At 37.2% G+C, this 23,828-nt stretch overlaps 1 protein-coding gene across 11 annotated transcripts in view; it reads right to left on the bottom strand.

The window, feature by feature from the left end:
* Positions 1 to 23,828, bottom strand: part of LOC106874666 (malonate--CoA ligase ACSF3, mitochondrial) — a 48,909-nt gene that overhangs the window by 13,822 nt on the left and 11,259 nt on the right. For 8 of the 11 annotated variants that reach the window (XM_089358511.1, XM_089358537.1, XM_089358532.1 and 5 more), the window contains exons 2-8: positions 23,410 to 23,828; positions 20,132 to 20,323; positions 17,362 to 17,540; positions 16,849 to 16,994; positions 10,647 to 10,766; positions 7,328 to 7,444; positions 331 to 4,416 (exon numbers count right to left, since the gene is read on the bottom strand). The exon at positions 23,410 to 23,828 is cut by the window's right edge and continues 283 nt beyond it. In XM_089358511.1, coding sequence (XP_089214637.1) covers positions 4,022 to 4,416; positions 7,328 to 7,444; positions 10,647 to 10,766; positions 16,849 to 16,994; positions 17,362 to 17,540; positions 20,132 to 20,323; positions 23,410 to 23,828 — 1,568 coding nt within the window. In that variant the 3' untranslated portion in view covers positions 331 to 4,021. Of the gene's footprint in view, positions 1 to 330; positions 4,417 to 7,177; positions 7,231 to 7,327; positions 7,445 to 10,646; positions 10,767 to 16,848; positions 16,995 to 17,361; positions 17,541 to 20,131; positions 20,324 to 23,409 lie in introns of those variants that run through there. The other 3 variants (XR_016243378.1, XR_016243384.1, XM_089358562.1) reach the window with 2 other exon arrangements.

Below are 23,828 nucleotides of genomic sequence, written 5' to 3'. Positions count from 1 at the left end.
CACTCTAAAAGAGTCAAGTGAAGGTCGCCCAAGAAGACTAGGTTCCAAAGTATTAGTAGCAGTTGATGATGCTAACTTAACCAATACAATTAGGGAACTCAGCAGGCATTCAACATTAACCATATGATGTGAAATGAGGTTTGATAAAGTGTCAAAGGTTGGAAAGTGAATTCCTTATGACCTGTCAGCAGAGAATTGCAGACATGTTAAACATGGTGCATCATTGTGTTCCTGTCAGCTTCAAGTACCTTCCCTGGACAGAGCCATTACTGGAGATAAGTGGATTCTTTACCACAATGCTAAGCAGAGGTGCCAGTGGTTTCATCATGATTTTTATTTTTTTATTTTTTTTTTGAAGTGTATGGTCAGATGTGCAGTGAATCATTTATTACAAGCTGTTAAACAATAAATAACCAGAGCTGAAGTTTATGCCAACAGTGAAGGCATTTAAAAACAACTTTCAACAAAAACATTTGTCTTTAGCAAATAGGAAAGGGACCATCCTCCATCATGATTGTGCATAACCCCATACTGCATGAATGACCAAAAATCTCCTGGAAGAACTCATCCACCATATTCCCTGGACCTCACCCTTTCTAATTATCATCCGTTTAAAAGTTTGCAAAGTCTCTTGGATGATCTTAGACTAACTTCAAATCAAGAAGTCAATGATGAGTTAATCTATTATTTCAGGTCAAAAGCAAAAGGATTTTATATACACACACCATTAAAAAGCTCAATATCAGATGGGGAAGGTCATTGAAAACAATAGTAACTATATTTATGATTAAACACATCTCCATTAACCACTATTTTGTTTTAGCTATCATTGAAGAAATAGAAGACAATTATTGTTACAACTTGACAGATACACTAGGTATGGTGCTAAATAGGAGCATACAGACCATAGAGGTATCTAGACAAAGCCTAAGTGACTGCTAGGCTCACTAACAATCATGAATGAATTTGAAAACATTGTCTCAACAAGAAATAAATTAGTGATAAAAGTACAAAGAACTGGCATACTACAGAAATGCCCATCTCAGTGAATGACAAGAAACACCTGAGTTGTTTCAGTTGATAAAGATCTCACACAAACAAATACATGAATGGGGACACTTGTAATACACTTATTAGGGTAAGAAAGTCACTTGGAAAAATCTGAAGCCTAGTAACACTTAAGTTGAATCATATAAATTGTTTACCAATGAAGCTGCTACTATTCAAGAAAAGCAGAACCTGGCCACAGAGGTTACCAAGATATGATACGTAAAGTGCATACCCAGTTGAGATGTATGTAAAATATTAAAAACACAAAACTGTAAAGCAGTAATGTGAAAAAGGAATTTTACGGAGAAGTATACAATAAAAATAAGGAATTATTGAGAGAAATATGGAAAAAATATTGCTGTCAACAAAAGTCTGGGCTCAATATAACACTCCAAGCAGTTTTTGGCCCAATTACTGATAAACGTTGACTAAAAAAACTTTTCTTCAGTACTTTTGTTCTTATGTCAAAACTTAACCAAGAAACATATAAGCAAAACAGGAACTAAAAAATGTATCATCTTCAGCCAATCTCTCATGAAGATTAGAGCTAATGTAAAACTTTTACAATGAATGCTGAAATTCAACTGGAACTTAACACCAGTAAGTTGTGATGCAAACGTGAAGACAAAAACTGACATAATACACCTATATAGAGAATTGTTATAACAGAGTATTATAATAGACATGTCTGTAAAATATGTAGCTAGTGTAGACATGTTAAAATACCTGAATATATGGCTGTTAATAATGAAGATAGTATTGCAGTGGATACACTAACAGGGGTAGTATCACACCTGTACATAAGGCCTGTTGTAATGGATACAGCACTGGGAGAGACAACATAAAAGTTGAGATTAATATTGGGACACAATATTGTAGCAGATATATTGCTCAGTAAATATATATGGATATTAATAACGGGTACAGTACTGTGGTAGAAATTTTGACAATCTGTACCTGATGTAAATATATACATGTGTATAGTATTGAAATACCTACACACAGTGATTATCATAATGGATTTTGATGCAGTCAAACTGGTGTAGAAAGAAGCACCTAAATTTGACTGTTGAAATGATAATGCTAACCTTTTAACAATAAAGGCAAAGGACATGTATTAATGGTTACTTCCAACAATTATGACAACAGAAAACAACCACTTCAACCATACTACTCACACCATCCAGTGTTTACAGACTGAATTGGACTAAATATTAAGAGTGGGCATGATGATTTAATACCTTTTAATTTGGGGTGGATGGTGGGGGGGGGGGGGGGAGTAAAAACAACACAATGTTTCAGTGATGACCAACACCCACGACACAGTATATGTATATGAGAGCATCTCAGGTTGAAGAAAAACAGTTCTGCAATTTCTTGCTGAACAACTTGCACAGATGATTTGGTCATAGTCATCAAATGTCTGCATTCACATAAGCTCACTCCTTACATCAAATCAACATGACCTGTACAAGTGCACAGGGTGTTATAAATCAGATGTTGAAGTGATTGCAGAACAACATAAAATGAAGTGTTTTGCTCAAGAACACAACACATCACCTTGTCCGGAAATTAAACCCACAATCTTGCCATCGTGAGTGCAACACCTTAATCACTAGGTCATGCACCCTCACTCATGACACACTAGAAATTTAATGGGTGGATTCCTCTACCAGTCTACTAGTTAGACAATATAGAATGAATTGGCACACTACAAAAACAATGACAAAGAAGTCGTCTCACTATTCACTGGTAACTGTTGTTCACATATGTGAATCATCACCGCAACATCTAATAGTAACAAAAGTAATGACATCATGCCATTTATTATATATAAACTAGAAATGATAATAATTATGATACTACAGATTAGAGGCTGATGTAGACAGAAACATCTTTCTCTAGCACGCAGGTGGATATTCATACCATCACAACTGATAGGGTTTTGAACTCCACCAAGTAGATTCTTTAAGCCAACACATCCATTTTTTCATTGATATAAATTCCAATCTTTTTAATCGCTGTCAAACCTATCCCCTTTAGGTTGCCAATGGACATCTTACAGTGTTTACTGCATACAACAGTAGTGATACCATGCCATTCATTCCATCCAAGTCACTACAACAGTTGTGACACAGAGATTGTGATAATGGAGACAATGATATTTAGTAGACACGTCAGTCAAGGTCTGAATTATCATATTAGTGAAACATTACAATATTTGGTAGTTTAAAAATTATCTAAATTCCCCCTACCCTATTTCTTTTATTGTTTCAATAGTATTTGTTTCTATCTAGTCCCTTTGATACCAATCCACCTGAGACTGCTCTTGGTTCTATGCCACCGACTTCCTATTTTAAAGTAATCTAAATTAAAACCTTCCATAAAAATTTCATGGGAATTTGTTCCAAATGCTAGCTTAATAAATTTATTTTACTAAATTCTTCATTATTTTGAAAATTAATTGAAACAAAGGCTGTGTATTCCAACAGAAATCACTAAGGTAATGAGAAGCTTAAGGCAATAACACCATCTAAGATGGTTAGTGGTTCTGGCAATGATTCTATAATCTACTTCATTAAAGTAATAAAAAAACATTCACCACTGTTGTTGCTCTCATTTGTATAAATTTCTCTACTTCATTTCATTATTTATAAATTCAAATCTTTCTCTAGAGAGCATGGAAGACAGATGTTAAATGATGATGAATGATGTAACACCCCATATTTCTATGATTGGAATATCACTATTACAATGTTTTTTATAGTAAGCAAATTACTAATCACACCAACCAGTGATCACCAACTACACTGCCACATCAAATAAACCAGTTGTGGTCAGTTTCTACATTTGTAATACAATAATAGTCATAAAAATCACTTACTAATTCCAAACCTATATCTTTGTTTCACTTCCTTTTCAAAAATCATTTGTTAATAATTTCCATTTATAGAAAAGGAGGAAAAATATTTTATCTTATTGTCCTTGAAGACCTGTTGAACTCTGGGAAAACAGTTGCAAAAATGTCCTTTTTGTTAACTTTACCCATGGCATTTCGAGGCATGGCCTTAAGGTATCGCACAACTGTAGGGACTTGATAGTAAGGCATAAGATTTTCAGCCCATCTCTGTAAATTCTCAAGTGACATTTCATCCGCACCATCTTTAAGAACAAGGACAGCAGCAATACGCTGTCCCCAAGTAATATCAGGAAGTCCTATCACAGCACAGTCTGTAATTTGTGGATGTGATAATAGGTGTCGCTCAACATAAAGAGCACTTATTTTATAACCTCCACTCTTAATAATATCCACAGAAGTACGTCCCATTATTGAATACACACCATTTTCATAAATAGCTGTATCACCTGAAATAAAGGTATTAAAAGCATTAGCAGTTGAATTCCTTATGAAAATTTAAAAGAATATTCTAACTTGATCATACGAGGGAGAAATCATATTGATTGTAATTGTTTTATAAATGCTTCAAGTAAAATTACAAAAATTAAAACATTATTATTACATTTTGAGTTAGTTTACACTATTACTGCATTAAAATCAAGTTTTGATCAAGGTCAGAAGCCAAAATATCAACCATTCTGGTAAGTCAACGCTCAAAGACTTCCAGACAGTTTGCCTTTCTAACATCAAAAGGGACCAGGGTTTAAAATATTTGTGCATTCAGCACAGGCACTTGGTTTTCATAAAAATATCATTCTTGAACAAAAAACAGTCTGAGATTTAGTAAGATATGAGGAGCACAAGTAACTATCAGATATCTTTAATGTCATTAAAAATTGACAACCTCAATCAAAATACCTGTTAAAGTAACAAACGCTGTAGACAATGAAAAGCTCAAAGTAACAAGCAGAGAATATGAGATGGTTGTTTGCAACAAATAGTGAAAAGTTGTTAATGAGGAAGAGTTCACCAATCAAGGTCCCTAATCATTAAGATGCACTATTAAAAGCATTACCATCATCAGTTTTATGTCCATATTTTTCCATACTTGCACAGAATAGATGAGACTTACTGTTGCTGATTTTTTAAAGAAAGATGCCCTCATTTACTTGTTTTTCAAGTGAGGTAGTTTTCATTCATCTTCAAAAATGCAGAGCCACCACATGCTCTGATGACAAGGCTATGACAACAGACAATACTGTCTGTAGCTTAGTGATATTTCATGCAATTACAAAAGGCAAACATTCACAAAGACACACCCACATATCCAGTTGTAAAAACCCAGCCAAAACAGACCCAGTAGCCTGGAGTAGTCTTCTATCTGGTTGGCTCCTGTCAACTGTCCTACCCATGCATACATGGAAGACAGATATTAAACGATGATGATGATGTTTATATATATATATATATATATATATATATATATATATATATATATATATATCCCCCCTTCAGGTAGATGGCCCTGCTCAGTATGTAGAAAAGGAGTAGGTAGTAACTCTATAAGATGTACCCGGTGCAAGCTATGGACACATAAGAGGTGCAGCAACATCAAAGGCAGGTTAACTAGCTAGTTAGTTTTTGTTTGTGGCAGATGTTCAGGTGCAATAAAGACTGCAAACAAACAGGAAACAACTTCTATCTCATTCCAGGGTGAAAAACTAGAGGTAGTCGATAGCTTCCGCTATCTGGGCAACCAAGTTAGTAGTGGGGGTGGGTGCGCTGAAAGTGTAGCTGCTAGAATAAGAATAGCCTGGGCAAAGTTTAGAGAGCTCTTACCCCTGCTGGCGACAAAGGGACTCTCACTCAGAGTAAAAGGCAGACTGTATGACGCATGCGTACGAACAACCATGCTACATGGCAGTGAAACATGGGCTGTAACTGCTGAGGACATACGTAAGCTCGCAAGGAATGAAGCCAGTATGCTCCGTTGGATGTGTAATGTCAATGTGAATACCCGTCAGAGTGTAAGTATCTTGAGAGAAAAGCTGAACATTAGAAGCATCAGTTGTGGCGTGCAAGAGAGACGATTGCGCTGGTATGGACATGTGGTGAGAATGGAGGAGGATAGCTGCGTGAAAAAGTGCCACACCCTAACAGTTGAGGGAACCCGTGGAAGAGGTAGGCCCAGGAAGACCTGGGCTGAGGTGGTGAGGCAAGACCTTCGTACATTGGGCCTCACCGAGGCGATGACTACGGACCGAGACCTTTGGAAATGTGCTATGCGTGAGAAGACCCGGCAAGCCAAGTAAGATCGTTGCCAGTGCCCCTGGACTGGTTCTTGTGCGGGTGGCACATGAGATGCACCATTTTGAGCGTGGCCGTTGCCAGTACCGCCTGACTGGCTCCTGTAGGATTTTCGAGCGAGATCGTTGCCAGTGCCCCTGGACTGGCTTGTGCGGGTGGCACATAAAAGACACCATTTCGAGCGTGGCCGTTTTCGTGCGGGTGACACGTAAAAGCACCCACTACACTCTCTGAGTGGTTGGCGTTAGGAAGGGCATCCAGCTGTAGAAACTCTGCCAAATCAGACTGGAGCCTGGTGTTGCCATCCGGTTTCACCAGTCCTCAGTCAAATCGTCCAACCCATGCTAGCATGGAAAGCGGACGTTAAACGATGATGATGATGATGATGATATATATATATATAAAACAGGCTTTGAACAATTTCCATCTAACAATTCTACTCACAAGACATTAGTCATACTGAGGCTAGAGTAGAGGACACTTGCCCAAGATTATATACAGTGGGACCAAATCTAAAACTATATGATTGCAAAGTGATCATTGTAGCCATACAATGTCTATGAAAACATGTTCTTAATGGAGAAATTTAATTTCTTGTAGGGTAGTATCGTCTTCTGATATATACAAATATATTTTTAAGCCAAAATAATGTAAGTTATAAACAATAACACAAGTCAATGCTCAGTAGAAGTCAGATAACACCTTTTCTCCATAGATTTCTTGAAGACGGGGTCCTAATAAGTACAAACAATCAACCTGTTCTATTATGAATTTTTCATAACTTTGCATTGTTTTGGCTTAAAAATTAATTAAAAACATTTAATTTTCTGTAATCATGTAGAATATATAAGAAAAGCAATGAATGTGAGGCAAGAAAAAGGTAGGTTACTAATTATATATGATTGTTAATTCAAGCCAAACTGTAGCAGTTCCACCCTACCTCATAGCCAAGTGGTAGGTAAGTAAAAAGGCATCTATAAAAAATGATTACAACAAAAGTTAAAAAACACATTTTAATATGAAAAGTTAGATTAGAACAGCAAATATCAAAAATGAAGAAAACAGTCTCACCTGTTTTAAACCAACCATCTTTTGTAAAAGCTCTCTTTGTTGCATCAGGTCGTTGGAAATATTCACTAAATACATTGGGTCCTCGTACATATAACTCCCCTTGTTCAGACTCCATTCCTGATAAGTGAGATGATAGTCATATTAACCTTTTCATTACCACATTTCAGTTAAAATACACTACCCTTTTTCTCGAATAATTTTGAACTTTATGAAGAATTTAGTAAAATAATTCTGCCATTATTTAACTGGTGTTTAGAACAAAGAAGCATAAAAGAGATTTTTCAAAGAAAGTTGGGTAAAAGTATCTCTGCCTTGTGTTGATGTTGAATTATATTGTGATCATGCATTTGCACTTCCGAATAAAAAATTACTTTGATTTGCTGTAAATGGTGGTGGTAAGCATCAGCTGAAAATGTGCTCCTCCACTGATAAAGCATTATTATTGATCTTATTAATCAACTAAATAATTTTGATAGTTTTACTGCATGATGGAGCCTTGATGTGGTTGCATAATTTGCTAGAAATTGCAGCCAAATATCCTTATAATTATGCCCTCCTATTTTAAACAAACAATTTGATATTAGGTTGTCAAGAAAGTTCTTGTGGAATTTTTAATTTTGATTTTAAATGATGTATTTTCAAATTAATTTTCGTTAAATTATTTTGATTTTATATATCATTTTAAAGCCCATTTTTCGCTCTATCTAATCGTGTTACTCTTTTCCTTCTTGAATAATTAGGCCATTTTTTTCCGGAACATTCAATACAACATGGACAAAAAGCAAATTCGCACAATTTTCTTATTCCAATTCAAACTAGGCCAAAAAGCTGCTGAAACAGCTCACGATATCAACGATGCATTTGGCCCAGGAACCACTAATGAACGTACAGCACAATGGTAGTTCAAGAAATTTTGTAGCGGTGACAAGAGTCTTGAAGATGATAAGTGTAGTGGTTGGCCATCAGATGTTGACAATGATCAACTAAGAGCCTTAGTCGAAGCCAATCGAGAGCTTGCTTCTGAATTAGACGTAATGTATACGACAATTTCCAAACCACTTGAAAGAGATTGGAAAAACAAAAATACATGAGAAAAAGGTGCCACACAAATTGAACGACAACCAAAAAAAATGCTGTTTTGAAGTGTCGTCTTCCCTTCTTTTACGCAACAAAAATGACCTGTTTCTCAACCGGATTGTGACTTGCGATGAAAAGTGGATTCTTTACGACAACTGGCAACACTCAGATCAGTGGCTGGACGCCGATGAAGCTCCATGGCACTTCCCAAAGCCAAAGTTGCACCAAACAAAGGTCATGGTGACTGTTTGGTGGTCTGCGGCCGGTCTCATTCATCACAGCTTTTTGGATCCAGATGAAACCATTACGGCGGAGAAGCACTGTCAGCAAATGGATGAAATGCATAAGAAACTCCGACAACAACAGCCAGCATTGGTCAATAGAAAAGGACCAATTCTTCTCCACGACAACGCTCAGCCGCACGTCACACAACTGATCCTGCAGAAGTTGAACAAATTGGGCTACAAAACTCTGCCTCATCTGCCATACTCACCAGACCTCTTGCCTACCGACTACCACATTTTCAAGCATCTCCACAACTTCCTACATGAGAAATGCTTCAAAAACCAAGACGATGCCAAACACGCCTTCAACGACTTCAACGCCACCAGAACGCAGGATTTTTACGCTACTGGAATAAATAAACTTGTTTCGCATTGGCCAAAGTGTGTTGATTCTGATGGTGTTTTATTTCGATTAATAAATTTTTGTTTGAGCTGAGATATGTACATTTGAATTTAAAGGTTAAAAACCGCAAGAACTGTCTTGACAACTTAATACAATCATACACCCTATATTCACACAAACATGAACAACAATACCAACAGCACAAAAAGAAATAAGCCAAACAACAATGCAAAAAATATCAATTTCATAGTAAGCACCCCGCCATCCATAATTTTATCTCCACTTTTTTTCTTCAAATTTCTGTTTTAAACATCCAAAACTGAGGATCTTCGAATTTAGTTTCTAAAACAAGTTTTCTGATATTATGTAAATTATATATACATATATATCTATTTATTACAAATTTTATGGGGTCATATCTATTAAAAAAAAATGAAATATTGGCAAAGTTTCATGCCAAGAGAGGAATGATATAAACAGCACTTGAGAGTTGGACATAAGGGCTAACAATTTCACTCCATTAAAAAACCTCATTACTGAAGCTGCAACAAATGAAGAATAAATTGAAGCAGATAATTACAGCCTTATGTTCAACAGGGAACACCTCAATATGTGGCACTAAAGTGTGTGTCCCCAGGGGATGTATATGCACACATCTGTGCCTCTGTAACTTTGTATTCTGTATACAGAAGGAATCTTCGTGGGTAGGAGTAACAACAGCTTGACACATCATTTTCCACTACAGAAAGATTATTATGATAGCACAAGTTGCCCTACTTAATGATGTACATATGTACATTAAGTATACATAGCATATTAACCAAGGATGATAATTCTGGATGTGGCTGACGTGATGTTAATCTGCTTTTGGAAAAAGATTCATTAGAACTGTTCTTTTGTTTAAGGATTTTTCATGTAAGATCAAGAAGGTTGGAGTGAAGAAGTTACTTGAATAAATAAGGCAAAAACAGCATTTATAAGAATGAAAAAGAACTTCACCTCAAAGGATGTAAAATTGCACCTACAACTAAGGATAGTAAATTGTTGTATTATGCCAATCATACTTTGTGGAAGAGAAACTTAGACAAAGTACAAAGCAATAGAAAAGATAGATGGCTTTGAAAAAGGCAGCTTTTGCAGACTGGGCAAAATAAGCTGCAAAGACGAGATAAATGCTGCAATGCTAGAAAAGTTGGAAGGGAAGTGAGCAAGAAGGTGTCAAAGACATTTATGGACCAACAACATCAAATAATGGACAAGAAACAAGAGCTTGGCTGATTATATGCATGCAACACAGCACATTCTATACAGTCAGCAAGCAAGTGATTAGAGTTGATACCCATACTTCCTAAAATATTTAAACACTATTAGTCAAACTTATGTTGTTTTTACCATACCACATTGTTTCCAATAAGCTTTTTGATTCTCCCTTCACTAAATATGCTAACCATTAATTTAACATATCCTATAGCCACATGGTTCTAACTTATACAGTTTTGCTAAGCACTAGCTACTCAATGAAGGCAATTCAATCATGTACCTAAAATACTTTTTATAAGCAATTTCCTAAGACAGCTATGTCTCATGATGAAAAGGAATAAAACAGCAGACATACCTGGAGAAACCACAGTTTTTGAAGAATTTCCCTGAGCAATTACATCATAACCCCATTTTGCATACACATTTGGTTTTGCAATGCAAACTTCTACCCAAGGCATAGGATGACCGACAGAACCTGAAAAATCAATAAAAAAAAAACAATGGGTTTTTTTATTGTGATGTGTACCATGAAGAAATAAATAGCATCTATTAAGGTAATCCACAACTCAGTATCAATTCCTATTTTACATCAGTTACACTACAAACATATCTACAAAAGTTGTGAACACAACAGATCCCTTTTAATCTTCTTCATAAGTCCTAAACATCAGGTCTACCTGAATTTGGGATATTTAAAATCAGAGTACCTAGCAATAAAAATAATTTTTCAAACAAAATAGCATCCACCCAATACTAGGGTTGCTTTGTTCAATGATTGGGCAAGAAAGCAGGTTGGGTCTGCAAAAAATATTTCTACCTGAAACACATTCTTCATGCAAACAGTTACACATATCACACATTAAAAAAAAACAAAAAAAACAAACAGTTCACTGACATTGCCTGCTGATGTCTGTATATTCTTCATTGTTTTAATATCTATGTTTCCATGCTAGCGTAAGTCAGACAAAATCTATTGAAGCAGAATTTCTACTTCTGGATATTCTTGCTGTCACCAACCTTTACATCTTTCCAAGCAAGGTAATACTTCTCTTAGTCTCTTTTGAATATGAACAGCATAATAGCTAGACATGTTTTCACAGAAGGTTGTGAATAAATTACAACACTTGTATATAATAGTGACATTTGTTTGCAGCTTATGTGTCAAGACAAGGAGACAAAAACACACATGGGTACATGCACTCACACACATAATGGGCTTTTTATACTTACTGTCTACCAAATCCCCTCACAAAACTTTGCCAGGGCTTTAGAAGACACTTGTCCAGGATGCTGTGAACTTCTTGACCACAGAGATATGCAGTCACCTATACATTATATATTCTTTTACTTGTTTTAGTCATTGGACTGCAGCCATGCTGGGTACCACCTTGAAGGGTTTCATTGAAAAGGAAGAACCTCAGTTCTTACTTTTTCTTTAAGCCTGATACTTATTCTATCACTCTTTATGAGATGCTAGCTTACAGGGACATAAACAAAGCAACACTGGTTGTCAAGCAGGGGTGTGGGACAAAGACACATATGTATGTATGTGTGTGTGTGTGTGTGTGTGTGTGTGTGTGTGCGTATATATATATATATATATATATATAAAATTTCAGTACAGAGTAATTAATCCATGAGAAAAATAGTTCACGAAAAATAGACGGTTGATTTCTGTAGTTATCAGTGTATTCTGGCGATTTAAATAAGATTTTTGGCTTATTTCCAGCAGGTAGACATATTTAGTACGTCCATCGATTAATTAATTTATTTATTTATATATATATATATATATATATATATATATATATATATATATATATATATATACAATTCTATGACACCCTCTTGCAAACTACCTCGTCGACGAGTGACAGGGACCTTCTCTTTGTGGCTGGAGACTTCAACGGTCATGTCGGACGACGTGCTGGAGGCTTCCATGGCATACATGGAGGCTATGGCTTCGGTTCCCGCAACGAGGAGGGAACCAGACTGCTGGAGTTCTGTGATGCAACCGATCTTATGGTCTGCAATACCAACTTCAGGAAACCTGCCAGTCACCTAGTCACCTACCGCTCCGGCAGACACTCTAGCCAAATCGACTACATCCTCGCCAGAAATAGGGAAAGAGGGCAACTTATAAATGCCAAAACCTACCCTGGCGAAGAATGTACCCCACAACATAGATTAGTAGTTAGCGACTTTGGGATCAAGGCAAAATGGGTGCCCAGAATTAGACAGGCTTGGAGGAGAAGGGTGTGGAAGCTTAAAGACCCTGCAAACGGACAGAGACTTAGAGACAAGTTACTTGAAGCATTTAACGAAATAGAAGGGGATATAGCATCATACAACGTGGAAGACAATTGGAGATTTCTGCGGGACAACCTGTTGAAAGCCACCGACCAGATTTGTGGGTGGTGTAAGGTCCCCTCCCGACCCAGAGTAACGTGGTGGTGGAACAAGGAGGTAGACAGGGCTATTAGACAAAAGAAACAGGCTTGGAAGGACTGGAAGAACGGTGGTAGCAGGGAATTGTACCAATGTGCCAGAAGGGAGGCTAGGCGACAGGTTTATTTAGCCAGAGGGGAAGCAGATAAGGAAAGATTTGCCAATGTTCTGCGCAGTGAGGACCAAAGACTCGAGGTATTTCGTGTTGCAAGACAGTGTAGGAGAGAGAATAGTGATGTTGTAGGAGAGAAATGTGTTCGCATGGATGATGGTACGCTTGCACTAAATGAGGATGCAAAGAAAGAGGTCTGGAGATGCCACTACGATAGATTGCTTAATAAAGAGAATGAATGGGAGAAAGAGAATGAATGGGAGAAAGAGAGCCTGCCGTATGTCGACCCAATAGAGGGACCAGCTATCCGAGTTGATAGTACCAGGGTAGATAAAGCAATTAAGAGTATGAAGACCGGGAAAGCTCCCGGCCCATCAGGAATCACTGCAGAGATGCTCAAAATATCTGGCAGTGTTGGCTATAGCCTAGTCACCCGTATTACGAACCAGGTGATACACGAAGGAGTCATACCCAATGACTGGTGTAGCAGCATCATAGTCAACTGCTACAAAGGTAAAGGTGATGCTTTAGATACAAATAATTACAGAGGCATCAAGCTGTTAGATCAGGTTATGAAAGTTACAGAGAGGGTCATAGCCCAACTAATTAGGGAGCGAATCAATTTAGATGAGATGCAGTTTGGGTTCGTGCCAGGTAAAAGCACTACTGATGCCTTATTTCTAGTGAGACAGTTGCAGGAGAAATACCTAGCTAAGGATAAACCTCTGTACCTGGCTTTCGTTGACATGGAGAAAGCCTTTGACAGGGTCCCCCGATCCCTTATCTGGTGGTCAATGAGGAAACTTGGGATAGAAGAATGGTTAGTGAGAGCTGTGCGAGCCATGTACAGAGATGCTGCCAGTAAGGTGAGGGTTGGAAATGAGTACAGCAATGAATTCCGGGTAGAGGTAGGGGTCCACCAAGGTTCCGTCCTCAGCCCCCTCTTATTTATCATAGTCCTCCAGGCAATCAAAGAGGAGTTCAAGACAGGTTGCCCCTGGGAGCTCCTCTATGCTGATGACCTTGCCCTAATTGCGGAGTCACTATCAGAACTAGAGGAGAAGTTTCAGGTGTGGAAGCAAGGTCTAGAATTGAAGGGCCTTAGAGTCAACCTAGCTAAAACCAAAATCCTAATAAGTAGGAAGGTAGATAAAACACAAACCCCTTCAGGTAGATGGCCCTGCTCAGTATGTAGAAAAGGAGTAGGTAGTAACTCTATAAGATGTACCCGGTGCAAGCTATGGACACATAAGAGGTGCAGCAACATCAAAGGCAGGTTAACTAGCAAGTTAGTTTTTGTTTGTGGCAGATGTTCAGGTGCAATAAAGACTAAACAAACAGGAAACAACTTCTATCTCATTCCAGGGTGAAAAACTAGAGGTAGTCGATAGCTTCCGCTATCTAGGCGACCAAGTTAGTAGTGGGGGTGGGTGCGCTGAAAGTGTAGCTGCTAGAATAAGAATAGCCTGAGCAAAGTTTAGAGAGCTCTTACCCCTGCTGGCGACAAAGGGACTCTCACTCAGAGTAAAAGGCAGACTGTATGACGCATGCGTACGAACAACCATGCTACATGGCAGTGAAACATGGGCTGTAACTGCTGAGGACATACGTAAGCTCGCAAGGAATGAAGCCAGTATGCTCCGTTGGATGTGTAATGTCAATGTGAATACCCGTCAGAGTGTAAGTATCTTGAGAGAAAAGCTGAACATTAGAAGCATCAGTTGTGGCGTGCAAGAGAGACGATTGCGCTGGTATGGACATGTGGTGAGAATGGAGGAGGATAGCTGCGTGAAAAAGTGCCACACCCTAACAGTTGAGGGAACCCGTGGAAGAGGTAGGCCCAGGAAGACCTGGGCTGAGGTGGTGAGGCAAGACCTTCGTACATTGGGCCTCACCGAGGCGATGACTACTGACCGAGACCTTTGGAAATGTGCTGTGCATGAGAAGACCCGGCAAGCCAAGTAAGATCGTTGCCAGTGCCCCTGGACTGGTTCTTGTGCGGGTGGCACATGAGATGCACCATTTTGAGCGTGGCCGTTGCCAGTACCGCCTGACTGGCTCCTATAGGATTTTCGAGCGAGATCGTTGCCAGTGCCCCTGGACTGGCTTGTGCGGGTGGCACATAAAAGACACCATTTCGAGCGTGGCCGTTTTCGTGCGGGTGACACATAAAAGCACCCACTACACTCTCTGAGTGGTTGGCGTTAGGAAGGGCATCCAGCTGTAGAAACTCTGCCAAATCAGACTGGAGCCTGGTGTTGCCATCCGGTTTCACCAGTCCTCAGTCAAATCGTCCAACCCATGCTAGCATGGAAAGCGGACGTTAAACGATGATGATGATGATGATGATATATATATGATATATATATATATGTATATATTCACACAAACACACATACATACACTATGGGCTTCTTTCAGTTTCTGTCTGAAGTCCACTTACAAGGCTTTAGTTGACCCAAGGCTATAGTAGAAGACACTTGCCCAAGGTGTCATGTAGAGGGAATGAACCCAGAACCATGTGGTTAAGAAGCTAACTTCTTACCACACAGCCACATCTGATATATATATATATATATCAAATGTTTAGTTTGTGATTTCAAGATTGTCAATTTAATTCCCAGACCAGGGGCAAGTTGTGTCCTTGAGCAAGGCACTCCATTTCACATTGCTCTTACCTGTCCACTCAGCTGAGAATAAGAACCAGCAACATCTCAGGGGATAACCCTACAATGGACAGATTGGCGTCTTTTCCAGGAGTTTCCATAAGTAGAAGTAGTAACCACTTGACAATATTTCAAACTTCAGCAAGGCTACCATGACAGCCTAAGTTTCCAAGTTACCCCATTGCTTCAATTTGATATGTATATTAACCAAGGTGGATAATTCTGGATGTAACTAACATGATGTTAATCTACATTTAGAAAAAAATTCAAGAGAAAAGTTCCTTTGTAGAAGAGTTTTTGGTATAAAATTGTTGATTTGTGCAAGGATTTTTGTTTAAAATTTCTTAAGAAAAATGATAATAATTGTTGATTTTATGCATTGGCAAAGTACAACAGCACAAATAAAACAGCTCCAGTGGGTAATCAAATTTGGATCGGTGCTAACTCACTAATAAATTATTACTCATCTTCATTATCATCCCTTTCCACACTATCTTTCATTGAACAACTCATTTCTGTAACTTCAGTTATCTGTCTCCTCTGAGCTGCCATATCTCTATGTCAGCACTTTTCATATCAGCTACCATTCTCCACACCCTCTCATGTTTGCCATCAAAAGTCCTCACCCCTCTCTGTGAATGTATATCACCTTGCACACCATTCCTCTACTTCTTGATCCACTTCTATTTCTATCTCACCTCCCTACCGATATTTCCCATTTTTGTTCATAACACACTACATTCTCCTCTGCCCTCATCTCTCAGCTAACCATTCATTACTCTCTTCTCTTACTCTTATGAAATTACCCCTCTCCTAGATCCACTGCCCATATCCTCTCATACTTCTCCTGTACCTTGAAAGTTTGCTAACATACCATGTCACCACTATCTTATCTTTCTAGCTGCTCTCATCCATCCTTGCATAATATGAGGTAAACATATATCTTCTTTATAGCAAGATGACTGGGCTTGCCTTCTTCCATATTTCAGCCTCTAAACACCTGGGATAAGGCCAGCTTCCCCTCTCTCAAATACAACCTTGCTCAAAGGGGCTTTTTCCTGTTCCCTTCAAGTCTTGCAAGTAACCTGGTAACCTCACCAATAGCAGTAGCAATGGGGTGGGGCACCCAGCACATACTATGAAGTAGTTGGCACTAGGAAGAGCATCCAGCTGTAGAAATCATCCCAAAGCTGATATTGAAGCTTGACACAGTCCTGTGACTGTCAGATCCTGTCAAACAGTCCAACCCATACCAGTATGGAAAACAGACCTTAAAACTAATGATGATGATTATGTACATAAAGTAGCTTGGCAGTTTTTTGAACACAGACCTGGAATTCTGGGCCCATCAAGTGGATTAGTCAGAGCCATCCCGATTTCACTCATGCCATATCGTTCCAACAATCGATGTCCAGTGATTTCTTCCCACCGCTCCATGATCGGCTGTGGTAATGATGCTGAGCCACTGACCATGAGCCTAAAAGGAGACAAAATACAAAAATGAGTCTCAGAATTTTTAAATATCATCAGCAATTTGAATTTTTAATATCTTTCATTAAATTTTCAATGTTAATATGAACTGGTATTTGGAAATTTACATTATTTCAGAAATAGCTCATTATTGCAGTTGGTAAACTTACAATTCTGCAGGGTAGAACTGTAAGCTATGGACAGTTCGGATGGCTTGCTGAAATTCTATTATCTAGCTAGTAGAGTGAGATGCATGAAGGTTTAGTAAGCTGCTATCAGTATTAGAATTAGGCATCTTTCCTTGTACTGTGTATATACAGTATAAAATATATGTAAGAAGTGCAATGTTTTTAGGGCTCTTTTTTTTTTTTTACCTGATACGATTCTGACAGGTGTTTTTGACATATTTTCCCATGTACATATTTTCCTGGTTATTTCGCATATTTGATTCATAGTTTTCAATCAGCTTGGCATAAATAGTAGGTACAGCCATGAATAAATTAATTCTTAGACCATCATTGGCTCCAACAGGGTTCAGCAGCCGAGACCACACCTAGAATTATAGCAAGAGAGAAGCAATGTGTTCAGTGAAATATAACCTATTCTTTATAAATGTTCCTAATTACAGGTGAATACTATCAGCAACCACCCCAACCATCCAGCTAATATCATCTTCAGCTTTAATGGGATTTTCTTTATATTCATTATCCTCTGGTGGTAACAGCTGAACAAGTATGCAATCAATTTCCAAATATCTCAATCCTATGTCTTCTACAATTCATTTATCTGCCAAACACTAGGTCATCTTTAGTAGCCTTTATCAACAACATATTTGCTTATATTAGATATCCATACAAACACAGTTGTCTCTTTCACTAATGTATTTGCTTGTGAATGGATAAAATGACAACTTTGTATTATGATCATTTTTTTTTTTTTTAATATTTTACCAAAAATAAAGTCGCAATTTGATACAGAAACTTAGAATAACATTACAGCATTAAACAAATAAGTAATAAAGACAAACCAATGGAGAAGTCCCTACATGGTTTCTCAACTTGTCAAAAAAAAAAAAAAAAATAGCTAGCTTACTCTCTTAAAAGAGAACACAACAGATAATGCAGTGATAGACATATGTTTGAATAAAAGAGAAATGACTATGGTTAACATGCCTTTGATCAAGTCAACTTAAATAGAGCTTCCTGGGGTTAAGCAACAAAAAGCAGCCAAAAGGCAGCAAAAGTATAATCTTTTATTTTAACTATAAAGATTATACTTTAGTCCAGCAAAAGTATAATTTCTATAGTTGAAATAAAATAAAAAGTAAATGAAGTGCAATTATTACTTCCATAAATGTTTCCAAAAGCACAAATTCCTAATGCTTGTACAAATTCTGTATATAAAAATATTTGCAAGCATAAAAGGCAGTGAAGTGATAAAAATGGTACAACTATGGACCAGTACCTTAATTTTGTAAAATATTTTGTTTGGTCCTTTATTGGGAGTATTTAGTTGCAAACACCATTCTAAGTTCAAATCTCATCAGGACCTGTTTTGATTTTCATCTCTTTGGGGGTTAGTAAAATAAAGAGCAACTCCTCTGCAAAAATAAACCCTGTGTTTTATTCAATATAAATCAATACTTGTATCTGGTGTTTGAGATAGCGTCTATATTATTTTTATATCAATAACTACAAAGCCATACTGAATCACAGTTTCATTAGCAGAGGTGTAAAGTTATAGGACTGGAGTGCTATATCAGCTGGCTTTTGACAAGCTTCTACAACTTAAAGGAAGTATATAAGAAAACATTTTTCTAAAATGAACAAACATTTAAATCTTTTTTTTTAACAGATCCTGAATAGATGAAGAGGATTTTGATACTAAGTTTGATTCAGTAAACACAATTACAGAGCATCTCCCTTATTTGGTGATCATGGTGGTGATATTACAGTCTACTTAGAGGAAAATAGTTACAACTTAGCAGCAAAACAGTTGTTGGCAACCAGTATTTCAGAATGGAGGTTTGCTCCTAAGACGTAAATCAATAACTTGGTTTTTATTCTGATTTTATTTCATTTGTATCATGAACAGCTTTGATTCAAAGTAATTATCAATATTAATAACTTCTTTAATTAAGTGAAATATTGCTAATAACTGAGATTAATATTAAGAGAGAGAATATAGACAGTTGAACTGACTCCATGCAAGTTTGACACACCACACTTTGTGTTGCCTTCATTACTCTGGTGGTGTTGATGATAAAATAAAAGTTTAAGAGCTTTAGTACAAGGTAATAAATCTATCAGTAAAAAGTATATAGTAACAGGTGTAGGTATAGCTGTGTGGTTAAGAAGTTTGGGGTTCAGTTCCACTGTGTAAAAGCTTGTGCAAGTGTCTTCTATTATAGCCCAGATTGGCCCAATGCATTGCGAGTGAATTTGGCAAAAAGCAATTGTATGAAAGCTTGTGCATGCATGTGTGTATTGACAACTTGTGTTGGTTTGTTTATGCTCTGGTAACTTAGCAGTTTGAAAAAAGAAGACAAATAGAAAAAGTACCAGACTTAAAAAATAGGTACTGGGGACAATTGCAGTCCAATGACTGAAACAAGCAAAATAAAGAAAATAAAATGACCAATACATAACAGGTACTTTTATTATATCACCAGCCCAACCCCACGCAGCTCACTTCTACTAAGTGATAAAAAGCAAAGCTAACCATAGCAGAATTTTATCTCAGAATGTAAAAGCACTGCAATGTACTTATTCCACTACCAGGGGTTAAAACAGAGAAAACCAAATACAACCCACCCAACAAATGAGTGCCTCTCCTCTCTGTTAATATGAAGAAAAAGAAACAGAGAACAGGACTTCTCCACTAGTTCACCTAAAAAACACTGGTAAAGATAGATGATTTAACCCTATCATCAACAAATATTGAAATGCAATGCCTTTGTTTCAATTGATTTTGAAAATAGTGAAGAATATATTAAAATAACTGTCATACTTAAGTTGATATTTGGAACATAAATTAATATGAAGTTGAAAGTGGAGGTTTTAACTTATATTATAGGACCAAGAGTGGTCACCAGAGAGCTAGTATCAAAGGAGTGAATGAAAATAAAGTCCAAATGATAATTACCGTTTGTGGGTCAAATTTCGTAAGCATCACACAAGTAGCACCACAATGGAATGGCGTCATAAGTACATTAACAATGCCATGAACATGATGTAGTGGTAATGTGTGTAAAATAACATCATTTCTTGTCCATCCCCAGCTGTATATCATAGCTTCTATCTGAGCAGTTAAGTTGCCATGAGTTAGCACCACACCCTGAAACAATAACATACTTTAATCAGTAGACTGCTGCAAAGACAAAGAGACAATTTTAATAAGCTTTGAAAGATTGTCATGCACATTTACTCTCTTCCATATTCAAGAAGACAATAATTTTCAGATTCAGACTCTTTCAAGGAATACTAAAACTTAGCATTTTTTTTACAACACCTACATTTCATACAAAGGCATCTGGATAAACAAATAAATATTACAATAATAAATAACAAGGAATAAAGGCAACACCCAACCTTAATAGCTCTAGATCCCTTCAGTTATTTCAATTTGTGACTTAAGAACAAGCAAAGACATTCTACATTTGTTAGAAATGTATTAATATTTTAGCAAAATGTTAGCTATCAAATAACACTGTTATATTGTTATGATTATAGAAAGGTCACAAAGTTGGATATTCCCTAGAGTAAAATGCAAATTTACCTATTTAGCAAAATAAATTTTGGATGTTACAGTTATGTCAGTGTTCAAAATACTAAAGATTACCATTAAACAAACAAGTTAGACTCAATACATTTGATCAATTACAAGAAACAGTAGTTAATTTCCAAATTAAGCCCTACTGCATCACTACCTTCAACAACTTCAATTAATCTAATCTAAAAATTATGAAAATCAATCCAAAATAAATCCTTGACCCACAAGGAATAACATACTGGATTATGAACCAACAACAGTCCTTGCACAGTCATTTAATCCGTTATAATAGGAACCAAATTGCCTCCAATTCACACACTGCCAGTCTTAGAAAAGAACTTACACTGCTTAATGGAGTACTAGAAAATGAGATGATCGAGGTTAGAACATCACTGATCAGAGGGCTTCTCAACCTGAGCTAACCTGGGACTAAGCAACAACTTACTGTATTGAGACCACTGACTTCATCTGTCATTGGTCCTGGAATACCTTTCATAGACCCACCATCAAGTCAGTCGAAGTATGACAGAAGTAATCATTTTCAATACTTCAGGGTTCCAAACATTATTTTCATTACAAGTAGAAAGATATATTTTTTCAATGCATATGTACTGATAGAACAGCATATATAGCATAAAATCTTTACAGAACAGAAAAATCTGTCAGAAACCAGCCATGAGACTCGAACTCACATCCCTTCAATTTCTGGTCAAAGTGCTTTACCATTTAAGCTAAACTGCTTTACTGACAAATTCTTCTGCAATTTAGAATTTATAAACTCATCTAGAAACACTAGATGGAATAGAAATTATGTCATATGTAAACAAACATAAGTTTGTTTTTGAAGCGCTGAAATGTATTGTAGTACAAGATATATTTTTTCAATGCGTAAGTATTGATAGAACAGTATATACAGGATAAAATCCTTACAGAGCAGAAAAAATTTCAGCGCTTTAAAAACAAACTTGTTTGCGTACATATGACATAATTTCTATTCCATTTAGTGTTTCTAGATGAGTCTATAAATTCTAAATTGCAGAAGAATTTGTCAGTAAAGCAGTTTAGCTTAAATGGTAAAGCACTTTGACCAGAAACTGAAGGGATGTGAGTTCGAGTCTCATGGCTGGTTGTGACAGATTTTTCTGCTCAAAGGATTTTATCCTATATATGCTGTTCTATCAGCATATATATTGAAAAAAATGTATCTTTCTACTTGTACTACAATACATTTCAGTACTTCAAAAACGAACTTATGTTTGTTTACATATAACATAATTATTTTCATTGATTACTACAACCATTAACACTACTATCATCAAGATTAAAATGTCTAAAGCAGTAACAATATTAAATCTTGACAGGAATGCATATATCTCAAAATTAATCCAATCTACTCCAAATGACAGCATAATTACAATAACAAGAATTATTATATATATTATGCCTGCTTAGTATCCTGTAGCCTCCCCAACTTGTACACTATCTCCCTTCAATCCTTGTAGATGTTCTCTAACGGCTTCTCTCACTACTCCTCTCTCTTCCCAACACACACTACTTCTCTAGCTACCTGAGGTACCACCTGGACACCTCATCCAACTGTCTATTTCCTTAGAGATACCTCTAATTCATTCTTGTTCTCTCTTTCCTAAATGTAAGTAGCCATGTAGCTGCTCCCTCTAAAACAAATTTCTTCCCTCCTACCTTAATCCCCATCTAACATACAAAAGCAACATACGTCCCTTCCTGGATTGGTTGACGAGCAATCTACATGGTGACCTCAAGAGTGCATGAGAAAAACACCCAGAACACATTGCAAAATGATTGGCAATCGAAAGGGCACCCAACAGCATAAACTCTGCCAAAGCAGACACTGGAGTAGGATGCAGTCCTTGATTCATTGGATCCATGTCAAACCAGCCAACCCATTGATGTGTGTGTGTGTGTGCATGCGTATATATCATCATCATCATTTAACGTCCGCTTTCCATGCTAGCATGGGTTGGACGATTTGACTGAAGACTGGTGAAACCGGATGGCAACACCAGGCTCCAATCTGATTTGGCAGAGTTTCTACAGCTGGATGCCCTTCCTAACGCCAACCACTCAGAGAGTGTAGTGGGTGCTTTTACGTGTCACCCGCACGAAGGCCAGTCAGGCGATACTGGCAACGGCCACGCTCAAAATGGTGTATTTTATGTGCCACCCGCACAAGAGCCAGTCCAGAGGCACTGGCAGCGATCTCGCTCGAAAATCCTTACACATGTCACGGGCACAAGTGCCAGAAAGGCGACGCTGGGCACAGGTGCTATCCCGATTTCGCTTGCCCCATATATATATATATATATATATATATATATATATATATATATATATATATATATATATATATATGGGAGAATATACAAAAAATAACAACAGACGAGGACAGGTGGTGTAAATAACAAAAGTATATATTAGTATGACGCTCGGGAATACGGAAAGTCTTTGACGTTTCGAGCTACGCTCTTCAACAGAAAGAATACGGAGACAAGGAGAAAAACACGGAGAAAAAAAATGAATAGTGTTCAGTCAACGGTCATATATATAGGAGAGAGAAAGGGAGAGGTAGTAAATAAAACATTAAAATTAATTGGGTGGAATTAAAAACTTACCTTTGGTTTCCCTGTTGTACCACTAGTATAAATAATTAATGCAGGCTGGTTTTTGAACTGGTTTATTTTAAGCATTTCTTCAAATTTTCTGTCCAACTCTTTACATTTAGTCAACCAATAATTTTGACATGGATCATAGTCATGAAGATAGTCATCTTTGCTTAAAAGCAATGTTTGGACTCCTGTATTTTGTTCTATTTCCTCAGTTAGACTTTTGAATTCTTCACTAATAATAACAATTGAGGATTTGGAATTGTCTATGAAATAACAGATTTCTTTAACAGGATATGTTTTACAAAGAGGAACAGCAGCTGCTCCAATCATCCAAGTTGCCCATTTTGTTACGACATATGACAAATCATTTTCACAAAGAAATGCTATCCGTAACCCTTCACAGGAATTTGGAGTGCAGCCAACTG

The sequence above is a fragment of the Octopus bimaculoides genome, chromosome 1 (genome assembly GCF_046866305.1).
Source record: "Octopus bimaculoides isolate indiv1 chromosome 1, ASM4686630v1, whole genome shotgun sequence".
NCBI lineage: Eukaryota > Metazoa > Mollusca > Cephalopoda > Octopoda > Octopodidae > Octopus > Octopus bimaculoides.
This window is presented reverse-complemented; position numbering and strand designations above follow the sequence as displayed.